General features: G+C 34.1%; 1 protein-coding gene across 2 annotated transcripts in view; it reads right to left on the bottom strand.

Moving 5' to 3' along the window:
- Smp_083730.1 (hypothetical protein) overlaps positions 1-2,732 on the bottom strand; it is a gene marked incomplete at both ends in the record, with an annotated part of 10,121 nt that extends 7,389 nt beyond the window's left edge. The window contains one exon of one of the 2 annotated variants that reach the window (XM_018794294.1): positions 2,531-2,732. In XM_018794294.1, the coding sequence (XP_018648720.1) occupies positions 2,531-2,602 (72 nt within the window). The remainder of the gene's footprint in view (positions 1-2,530) is intronic. The other variant, XM_018794293.1, reaches the window with a different exon arrangement.
- Positions 2,733-12,301: the final 9,569 nt, after the last annotated feature.

Here is a 12,301-nt window from a genome sequence, read left to right as displayed (position 1 = left end):
GCTAGCCCTATCCATCTCTGCTTACATGCTTGTGAATTAAGGTATATCGAGGCAATACGCACAGTATGCACATATGCCAATTAGAGACTGACCAGTTGCAGTCCTAAACACAACGATGGGAAGAAGCAAACAAACAATACTAAGTGAATTCAATGATATATCAGTATATGCAAAACTTGGAATGATTGAAAATGTAGCGACCAAGCTACTAGGAAAATTGGGAACAGACGGATTTAGTCTTTAAGGAAACGCTAATTAATCTTATTCGTATATTTATCTTAGCATTTCTCGTATACAGGCTTTAGAAACCAACTGACGAATCACAAAATTAATAATCTGAATTGGTAAGCTTTTGTGATTTACAAGGCGCTGTCAGCAGACAGGAGACAAAACTGACATCGGGATAGCGAGAGAAAATTTTAAACTGCAGAGCCTTGAATAAGACAATGGAAACGATGGTAAGAAACATGAAATACAATTGGAACAAAATAAATGAAGCATACCCGTTAATTTTTTTAGTATCTACTTGGTTGTAAGTGGGGATTGTATAACAGTTACGTACTGGTCCACATTAATATTGATTGGTCAGAGGAGAGACAAGGAAACTAACGAGAATTTGTCAAGATATTATCAAAGATTACTTGGTGATTATTTCGAACATATTAAAGTCAGTCACCAAAGAGCAATTAAACGTTATTGCTGTTACAAAAGCATTGACAAGTCCTATTTTATTTAATAAAACATGTTTGAGGTGGTAAAAACCATTGATCTACCATCTGATTCAGAAAACAGTGAGAAAAAACTTAAGGATGAAACCCATAGGTCGGAAGTTTTTATGGAGATAGGAAAACTACAATATTACTTAGCTTAACATTGAACTCACAGGATGTCAACAATGTGGGCGCTGAAACAACACTATACTGTAGGATTACTGGTAAGATTGTTAGCAACACAGAAGTCTGATAATTGATAACAATCCAAATACCTATTCCTTTCGCATACTATAATATCAATATTCCCGACTGTTGCTGCTACCTTGAAGTAGTGATCCGACTTGCCTATCGTAATGAACCAATCGAGCTATACTGGCTGGATCAACCGTTCCTCAAGGTCCTACCATGCCAGACAGGTCGGTTGAAGAGCAGTAAGACCAAAAGCAGCAAACCCAAGATATGGAGATGAAGTCGTACTGCTGACTGTACAGAGGTGTGACTGCACTAAGGTGTTTCCTCCAGACAACCAGCATAACAGCGATGCTGCCTACACACAAGGAGGGGTGGGGTTAGAAAAGGTCGACTCTAATAAAAGTGCACACTCGCCTTGTCCCACGGATATCCGTCTCCGGCGCTAAGGTCTCAATAAGTACGGAGCTGACATAAAAATTACTCACAAAAAGATCATGTGTGACCGACCTCAAACAGTTGTCCCATTGGCACTGCGGTCATGCACTCAGGTCACTAAGACCACCCCTAACCCGATTTCCTTCTCAGGTACCTCCAGAAGAATTCTTTCACGGAGTGGGCAACCGGGAAGTGATAACTGCCGTCATGCCTCTAATACCACTCAAGATCACTGTATTCATAATCAATCTCCTTCTTCAATTTCTATTTAATTCCTGAATGTCAATGTTATTCGTGATACTACTTCAGACGTCAGATACGGAAGTTTCTACACTGCATTAACGCAGAAAGAGACTAAGGGGAAGAACGGACATGTACAAGCAAATACAGAAAATGAATAAGACAACGACATATAAGACTCAAATAACTTATGGTTTTGAGCCATTATAACTAATTTGAAGGTATATCAGTTATCTTTACTGTTCTCACTCCGTACGGGGAAATGTGAACCAAATAAGGATGAGCTTTTCTTAGAAATTACATAGGGTCAAAAAGTGATGTTTCTGTCAAGCTTGTAACACTACATTTATTCTGCGAGCCACATAGTCAAGCGCATAGGTCGATAACATCTGAGAATAATTGTAAATATAACCTTTAAACAAAAACGTTATTTCACTTCTATGGTAAAATTATAAACATTTGTCTTTTGAAATCCCTACACACAACTAAGTCGTGAAACCCACTGGTGTCCCTCATAGAAACTGACACCAATTTTGCTAATCTACCTTTCATGAGTTTTCTTTGTCGCGACAGTGATAATTTTGATCACTAAATGACAGCTCATACACTCAGAGGACTAGATTTTGGAGCTAAAGTGTTGTGAGTAAACTTTAATAGTGACATCCTCTGTCGAGTATGCTCAAATACGGACCAAGTGCTAAATTTCATTGATATTACAGTCCATTTTCTGATAAGACTTTGATAGTAATAGAGTCTAACCTCGGAACCATGTTTAAACAATAGGGCCGTACAATATTTTGAAAATCAATAGTACATAAGGCTATTTACGATAAGGCTCATTATTCTGCCCATACGTCCCAGAGAAAGATAAACCTACGTGGATAATTTCAAGAAGTTTCTAAGTTCGTTTCGTGTTTACCATGAAAATGTAACAAAAGACCGTTACTTACAGGTTTACGAAGACTGTCTTCGGTTTTCTCTGCTGTATGAGGTACCACAAATTTGCCTGATCTTCCGCCCATACTCCACGTGAAAATCTGACTGAACGTGAACTTGCAAGTATGCAAACACTTTCCGTGCTAGTCTACTATACAATGCGAATGCCACACTGCCCAATAACCTATATCCGACACCATTATCACTAGTCTAAAATGACTCAGACTTCTAACTACAATCTGATTGGTTTAATAGTCAAGGCTTGATTGCTAATTTAACATTAGTTTTTTCCATAGTAGGGGGGGGGGCGAGTTTAAACCAATAAGAAAGAAGTAATTATTCATGATGGTCTGAATCCATGACCTGCTTCCAAATTGTCCAATAAAAGTGAAGAAAATTTGAGAGACAGGCTTAGTAATGTTGCTTTGTTCTGTCCGCATTACTCTGATGCTAGCCTGGTCTAAAACAGGATAGGGGTAGAGCAAACAGTCATAAATAACGTTAAATCCGAGGGAGACACGTCACTTCTTGGACCACCTGACCAGTTGGCTTTGAAATATCTATCCAAACTCCACAGATGTGCAGCGGGTAAGTGTGGGTCATAAGTAGTCACTCTCCAAATTGATACTACGTGTCTTGACGCACACAGTGGTTATAATTGCCTAAAACCACTAAAACGTTTTTTGAATGGGACATACCGAGTGTATGTGATACTTGTCTCCGTCATTAACTTGTTGACTGCCATGCACAACTTATCTATAGCTCTCCCGTTTTAACAGACTTTGCACTAAAAGATTAATACTAAATTCCTAATTTTTTTGAAAAGTTACTTCGTGGTATACGTTTATCGTATGTCTGCCTCAACGCGAAATTAAATCGAAACTGCTGAGTACTGAAACGATCTTCGCTTTGGCTCATATCACTTGGGGAAATTGGTGAATCTGTAATTCACTCCTTCCATGAGTATCTTTGATGCCTGTTCGTGAGATTCTAATTAGTTCGCACTTCTCATGAACTTAGGATCTTGTCATGTCGCATTTTGTTGGTTATGCTAGCAATATAAACTCCCTAAACTCAAATTGCGAATGCTTATGGTTTTGTGATTATCTCTACTTTTCGAAGTTACGCATTAAATATCATTCTAGTTCTGTTGTGAGCTTGAATGACCCAAATAGTCTACTCGGATCACACTATTAACATGTGTCTAGAAGTATGTGATGGACTTCTAAGGGACCACACAAACTAGTGTAATATCCAATCTACCCGTACAAAAGCTCTGAGCTGTGGGTGCGTCTAGTTTGTGAGGAAAAAGAACTAGGTGGAAACTAATCAAGCTTTAACTATTCAAGCACTACGGAGTTGTGAAAGAAAATCCTCCCAGTGATGTAACAATGGATTCGTATGTGAAGTTAGAATGAAATTCTCTACATGAAAAAGACTAATGACATTTGGAGACTACAACTTTGGTTTCAGCTGAATCTCAGTAGTGATAAGAAACCGGAACATTAAAACTAGACTTGGCAAATGCTTAACAGAAGATGTGGTAATATATACTGTACATAACTGGGTCTCAAACTCCTACAAAAACTTGGAACACTATTTCAAATATATAGTAGCTTCTAAAATGACTTCAGGACTTAGTTTGAAATGTATGGGAATGAATAACAGTACCACGACTCAAAACAACGTTTTACATTATTTTTGACATTATCAAAACCATAATTACTTAGATGGAATAGTGTGCTGGGTCTTATAAACGTCTCTTCCGAACTGTCGAGTCGCACCAAAAAGATGTTTATCAGTGATTCCATGCACTGATTTTGTGCTCTGATGAACGCATTACAAAATCAACCCCTCAATAGTTGGGAGGAAACCTTTGGATCAATACCAAGCAAGATGAGATGTTCAGTGACACTTCTGAGTAACTAGGAGTTAGTCTGTGTTGCTTTAATTTACCAATACTGATGTTATGGGGCTTGAAGAGTGTCTAATAGTAGCTGACATTAAAACAAAATACAAATCTATACAATTAGCCTACAGTGACTCATTCTATGTAAGGTCAAGACAGTTTTGGGGTTCTGTAGGAAATTCAAATCACGTATCAGGTGTGGATACACAGATATAACCAAGTATGAGCCAGTACTTGTTTACATTTGACCTCAGTTTCTCGATGACCCTAAGTTTACTACGTAGTTTGAGACAGAAAATGCGAAAACCGCATCAATAGGTAGTACCATGAGGTTTGTTAACATTGCATAGATGAAAAAAATCAACAGATGTTCACACTTCAAAAATGGATTTCCAGATGAAACATGTTAACGAGTCTTGAGTGGTAAATGATACCATATTACACATGAAGGCGACATTGTGTGTGTTATATTCAAAGTTTCACAATCTCATCTAATTCCATATAAAATCTTAAAGTCAACAGTTATCTAGGTTATTCTATATTTTTACGGTTCAGATTTATTCGTCAGTGTAGTCACTCAGGTTCCCGAAATCCTATTTGATCTAACGAGTAGTGTACAGATTTAGAAAAAAAAGTAGTATTATGTATGTAACAGAAATACCAGGGTCTATTTAAAAACGTTCTCCTGGCTACGAATTGTCCGGGTGATAAAAAAAAGTGAAAACATCGTAAATACGAGGGGTAATGGAATGTAGTTATTTATAGAGCAATTATCATTTCTTAAAAACACAAAATGATGTTTAAAATGGTACATAAATACTATAGTAAAGTATCTCAACTTATGCCTTTATTGTTAACAGAAAGCTATTCACATCGGTCTATCAAGTTCTGTATCGTCTCCAGAGACAGGTAGTTGCATACTCTTATTCGATGCACATCAAGAATACTATATAGCGACTCGATCTTTATTGAAACCTTCCAAGTTAGGTGATGTTCACAAATTAGCAAAATGTTTTGTTTTTCTGAACAGAGAAAGACTTTGGTAAATGATTCACCTGAAGCCCACATTTTGTCCACACTTAAATGTTGAGCAAACTGAACAGTACAGAAGCTTCGATCTAAGAATATTACATGTTGATTTCTGTCAGGAGACTGGTCTGAGATTTTTCTGAGAAATTCTGAAACGTCTACAAACTCAAGCACCCATAAGTACCCTCCGTAAGAAAGCAAAGTTTTGATATTCCTAAGTTTATCATATGCTACTAGGATTCATTTAGTTTTAGTTCATCAGTACATTTTAGAGTTAAAAATGAAACACCGTTATCGATATATACTGCTTATCAGTAGATAAGTCTTACAGAAAAATATAATTTCAAGTAATCATCAAATTATTGTCAATAAATACAAAACTGCTGAAGAACTTATGGATGCGAAAACTATGGAAAATAATAGCTTTTGATAGATGGAGATGAATCATCTTAGCCTTTACATTATTGCTTAATATTTCTATTTGACTCAATACAAGTAGTTTTTATCTCCTAATAAGATGTTCAAATCGTGTATTTTAATTAGTTGTAATGAACTACTCAAAATTGTAGTAACTTCATGATAGCACTTTTCTTTGAAAACTATGTACTATACTTTAGGTAACTGAATAGTTCAATAACAATTGTTATTATGACTTTATACGGAACCAAAGCCACCCATGACTCCATAGATAAATGACATCAAATGTCTTGATTCAGAAGATCAATGACAAAAACCATGCCTACTCTAAGATTATTTGTAATCTTCTTTGACATTCATGCAGTGCACACAACAAATTACTGGTGTTTTCAACTGTTATAAGCAAATGATTAACTTTTTTCGAAGCTTGTTTGGACATGTTTTTAGCTTCATGGGACCCTTAAAACATTTTATCTCGAATTCTCACAAAAATTAAACAGCATCAAATTGTTGGTCCACTATTTGTCATATGCTGTTCAGTAAAGATATATAAGTAAATATTAATAAATTGTATTTAAAGATATTAATAAATTCTAAAAGCCGAAGACAAGCATGAGGTCGAGTACTTGTAAATCAAGTAAATTTCCATGAAACTATATTCTGAAGAATGTGCATATAGACATCTTCAGGACATATCTACTGCATTTATGCAACATGAATGAATTGACCGCAGGCCTCACTAAACAAACACAATATATTAGAGAAATTAAAGCAGTGTAAATATATGTGAATGTATCACCAAAATCTGGTTTTCAAACAGATGAAATTCTAGCATATTCCATAAAGACGTTTAGGTTGTATTTACTCTATGCAATCTTTAATAGAAAGAATTTACAACGGCCACGTGCACAAAAGCTATTATTACCAACATGAAACACAACAATGACATTGAAAGTGGATATTAAGATACGTTATACGAACACTAAGTATTGTTCTGTGGACAACACTCATGTAATAGCTGCTTCCATTCTTTTGAGCTTTTCAAATAGTAAATATGCTAAAAGAAAAAGATTAGGCTAACATGAACTAAGTAATAACGATATATGGGACTATTGATCTATAAGGCTCGTTTCATATTTTACTTCTTTGCATTTATCTGAATCTCTGTTGTACTGTCAATACTTATTCTACCTTCTTTCTGGTCTGTAAACAACTATGTGCATTAGGTCATTTTAAATAGAGAGAATCCCTGGGAAAAAGAGCACATGTTACAGTGTATTCATAAGCCGTACACCTGAAGAACTGTAGCATTTGATCCATTTACTAATCTTTGTGAAAGACTCCCAATGATGAAGAATTTATCAAGCATCAGATGAAGTGATAAGCAGCCAAATTACGGACATCAAATATCTGAGACACTGACAGTTAACATTTTGTTACTCGATTGTGTAGTTAAATTTGTTGTCTCTGAGATGAAAATATGAAGAGTATATGTTAGTTCAAACTTCTGTTTCAATTATCATGAAATATATTTTAAAAAGCATCATTTTTTACAACAGTTTTTATCTGCATAACCCTTCAAAGCATTTTCGTTTAACGGTTAAACTATAATGTAGAAACGACTCAGTTATGAAGTTAACGTATATTTAAATAGATCTGATGAAACTCATTAGAGTTTATTGATTTCAGGAAGTTTATTACTTTTTCAAGGCTTTCATCAGTTTTATGGACTCGATATTGTCGAAATATTGCTACATATTCATGTTACAGGTTTCTTTGTGAATCTCTTTACGGTCACGACTAGTTTTATAACAAATTTATCATCTACAAAACTTTTACCAATAGATTCGCTTAATAGTCGGGGTGATTGAGTTTAGACAATAATAGTTGTCCCCATATGTATATAGGGAAGTCATATGAGGAGATAATTATGTAGTTTAGCATTCCCATCTTAGTGAACCAATAATAAAATATTTCTTGTCCGTTTACCATGAACAAAGTAAAATGAAACGAAAGCTAATTGATTTACCTGTTAAATACAATTTACGTAGCAACAACTGAGTGTCGGATATGTTAATCGCTATCATTTTTTACTCTTTTATGATAAAAAAAAGAATTTATCGTTAAATTTCTAGACGTTTTGACGACCAAACAATAGCACTTTTACCGAACTTTTTACGTGAATTAAGGTAGAAGGTATTCATTTTTGAATTTTGCGCAAAATTTCAAGAGCAATTTTCTTCATTTTAGTCATAATAACAATGGTAATAGTAATAATAATGGTATATCTGTGTACAGTAAATAATTCTCATCGTGATGTATGCTAAACTGCAAAAAAGATTTCTGATTCATAGGCCTTTAATTTGTGAACATTTAAAAAATTATGGAGTAAAATTTTACAAACAGTGATTAGCTTTCATCCACATTCATGAGTAAATGCTTATTATCAGTTTTATTTCCACGACTACTCTTTTCATTGCTCAACCTATTTGATGTATGAAACGTACAGTAATCATCTCTCATTTCTCTATAGGATAGAGAATATGGAAGACATACAAACCATTATAGTGACGATTCACGGGTTTTTTCATAATCAGATACATGTTAGGTTGTATTTCATGAAAGCGTATAAGTTGTGGTGCATCCCAGAAAAAGAGCCTACTCAAAATATAACAATATGCAGTTATCGATAACATACCAAAAAGAATTAACACTACAGACCTAAGCATATGTCTATGAGTAACGCAAAAGGTAAAAAATTACAATTACAATATAAAAAGGTATATTGAAGAAACAAATGGTAAAAGTTGTTATGAAATGAATGTTATGTGTAAGCTGCTCTCTGAGATAACAACCATAAGTGAGTTCACTTGATTCACAAAGGTTCCTCTGCACGTGATGGCACCAACAGCAAAATGAAGAAGATTAAATCAGATAGTATTATTTAATAATGATCCGGGCCAAAACTCCAACTTAGTGTGGGCAGGCCTAAAAGGATGTTATAATACTATTATGATCTTCAATCAAAGGCTGTGGCCAATAAAGCAGAAGAATAGACGGCGGAGATAGCGTTTATATTTCAACAATCGGTGTAGTGTATATATGTTAGGTATAACCAAACAATTATATACGTTTCTTTACCATTGATACAGAGAAACAATAGATATTGAATATAAATGTGGTTATATATAAAGTGTGACAAATAAGGAAAATATGTGATCTTTATTTTGTTGTTACAAAAATCACTGAATATAAATGTCACAATAACGCACACTTAGCTGAAAAACATAATTACTTGATTAAAATAAACCTAAAACAGGGAAATACCAGGTAACGAATACATTTTCAAAAAAAATTATGAACCAGAAGTTTCAACAGACTGTTATCTTTAGCTGATAGTTCCAGCAATTTCACTAGGATTCTATGTTGTCATCCTGTTTTCTATATTCAGCTCATTTGTTGAACATTCAGTGATGAGTATTGTTTTTTATCGTAAACAGATGAAGAAGTACGATATTTGAGTTAGTATTGTGATACAAGACAAGTTCAAACAAGCATACAATACAAAAAATCAATTGACAATTAGCTAAGAAGAACAAATTGATGAGGTATTTCCTGTTAGTTTATCATTTTTAAAACTCGATAATTTGAATAAAATAATAAATGTGTAAAGCGTTGATTCTAGTTATCAAAACAGTAAAACCGAACATGTAATCAATTAGTTTTGTTCAAACAGAATTTACCTTAAATTAATAATGTTACTTAGGCAAGTTCGTTGAAGGTAATAATAACTAGAGTTTGACTGATAGAGACAAAATTTCAAATGCGTATTGTTTATCAAATATAGAGTATTTAGTAAACTAGTAGTATAATCTATTTAAAACATTCTTTAATGAACTGTGATGGACTTTCATTTGATGAACGTCAGTATTTCAAAGTCTGAACAAAATAATGAACTTTCTCAAATTGTCAAATGTATCATATTAATGATAGTCGGTAAGCATGAAGTTTCAAGAAAGGTGTAACCAGCCAATCGACATTGATCAATATTTTTAAGGTTATTAGTATACACTCACCTGATTTTCTGTGCACTTCAGATACCATCCGTAAAGATAATTAATGAGTTTCGTATTTTATTTATCCTTAAATGTTAATCAGAACAAATAATTGTCTAAGAATACCTTACTTCCTGTATCTTTATTTGTTACAAAACGACTGAAAACATACGTAATAAACAGCTACTTCGTTTAGAATTTCGAATACTTAGAAGTATGCACCTATGAGACTGAGAACTAACTCCGGACCTGCTTGTTCCACGACGATATTATACATTTACTGAGTTGGGACCAAATAGTTCATATTCTGTTAATTCAGTTTTTTTTAACATGGTATGATTACCATTCAGTGTAGTCTTTAGGGATATAGAAAAGTAGTTAACCAGTGCTTCCTGGTTTCTGTTAGTTCTCCGATTGATGGCAGCCATGGTGAAAACTACGTTGACATCCTACAAAATTTCATGAACATTGAAATAAATAGTATTTATTTACTGATGATTACTAATATAAGCAATATAAATAAGTATCTAATTAGTTTTAAAGTTAATGACTTGGTTTAATGAATGTTAAATTTATATCAGATAGTAGTTTACATGTCAAACCTTTACTGATGACCTTTTAACAAATCATTTAGATTTTTAAATGACATTCCATTTAAAATGTACAAAATATGACATCTTGTTATCATTCGTGAAGCGACATAAAATTACCGTACAAGGTAATGAAACAGTTTATGGCTAACATAAATAATGAACAGAGTTTTATTCTAGAAATATAATTTTATGCTTTTATTTTGTTTATCACTAACAGTACACCTATATGTTGTTTCTACAGCTCCTCATACCTCTCATCATAGAAGTTTGGTACAGATGAAACTTATTTATTATAGTCGGTCTGCCTCCATAATACTACTTATCGTGGAACTAAGACTACATTAGTTTTGAATCGCTGATTGTTTGTTGAATTCATACTTCTAACATGAACTTTTTACCATTCCATGTAAATAGGGTGCTTTTGATGTGGACATGATTCAGTTGACCTTTCAAACACTTGTAGGATAAATAATTTGATTGTTCACTAAATGGTAACTACAGTCGTGCATAAAGTCTAAGCTTCTCCACAAATTCATCGATTAAGCTATTCCATATTATATCAGGGTAAGGTTATGAAATTTCTCAGTGGAGAAAGAAGGTTCTTAAAGGTTACTCATACATTTTACTGATGACCTCCAGTAAGTGTGAGAGTTAGTAGACTTAGTGTCATGCAAACAGCTTGATAAACAAACTTTATCAACATGGTACAAAACTAACAATTTTTATAATTAGATGACCTATTTACAGGAAAGTACTTTTCTAAGATTAAAAAGAGATTTATTTTAATAAGTAATATCCTATATGTATTTAATGGAATGGAAATCCAAAATTTATTTAAACATACTTTAATGAATATCATCGGACCGACACTGGAAGACTGGAAAAGGTTGTGAATACACGTAAAAGTATTGCATCAAAATGTGTGAATAAGGCACGTCATTGTGTACAAAGCCTTCATCGTCTTATATTCACACCATACTTGTTAACCTTTGTGATTAGTCATGTTTAGTATCAGAGTAGATATTAGACAAATCATATTTTACGCGATCGACAAGTACGAAACACATAAATTTCATTTATTTCAGTGTTAACTTATGATTTTTGTAGCTTGTATTTTTCACTGCTGACTTGATGAAGAATTAAATGTGTGATTTAAAACTTTTGACACTAAAATGAAATATTTCATCAGCATTGCATCAGCTATTTCTGATATTTGTTGTATAATGTTCGTCACGTTTAATATTAAAAATCGGTACTTATTTTTAGTAATTCAAAGCTAAAGAGAAATTTCAGATTCAGATTTGTGTAGTAAGGACAGATAATAGTCAACAAACAGTTGTTCCATGGGCACTGCGGTCACGCACTCAGGTCACTAAGACCACCCCTAACCCGATTTCCTTTTCAGGTACCTCCAGAAGAATCCTTTCACGGAGTGGGCAACAGGGAAGTGATAACTGCCCTCATACCTCTAACAACACTCAAGATCACTGTATTCATAATCAATCTCCTTCAATTCCTATTATACCTCCTACATCGACTTTCAACACTAAACTTCCTCTTTCGGCTTCCTCCTCAAGTGTCACCATAGCCAACGATTCTAGTGCGCAAAACACTGTCCCAGGTCTACTAAAACCTCACTCCAAACTACACATTGGAGCCTTCAACGTACGCACTCTATGTCAAATCGGCCAACAGGCCTCCTTGGCTAAGACCCTAGAATCTCGTACCATTGATGTATGTTGTGTCTCCGAAACACGCATACAGGATCCTAGTGTGGTCATT

This window comes from Schistosoma mansoni, chromosome 1 (genome assembly GCF_000237925.1).
Source record: "Schistosoma mansoni strain Puerto Rico chromosome 1, complete genome".
In the NCBI taxonomy this organism is placed as follows: Eukaryota; Metazoa; Platyhelminthes; class Trematoda; order Strigeidida; family Schistosomatidae; genus Schistosoma; species Schistosoma mansoni.
Note: the sequence above shows the minus strand (reverse complement) of the source record. Positions and strands in the feature narration are given on the sequence as shown.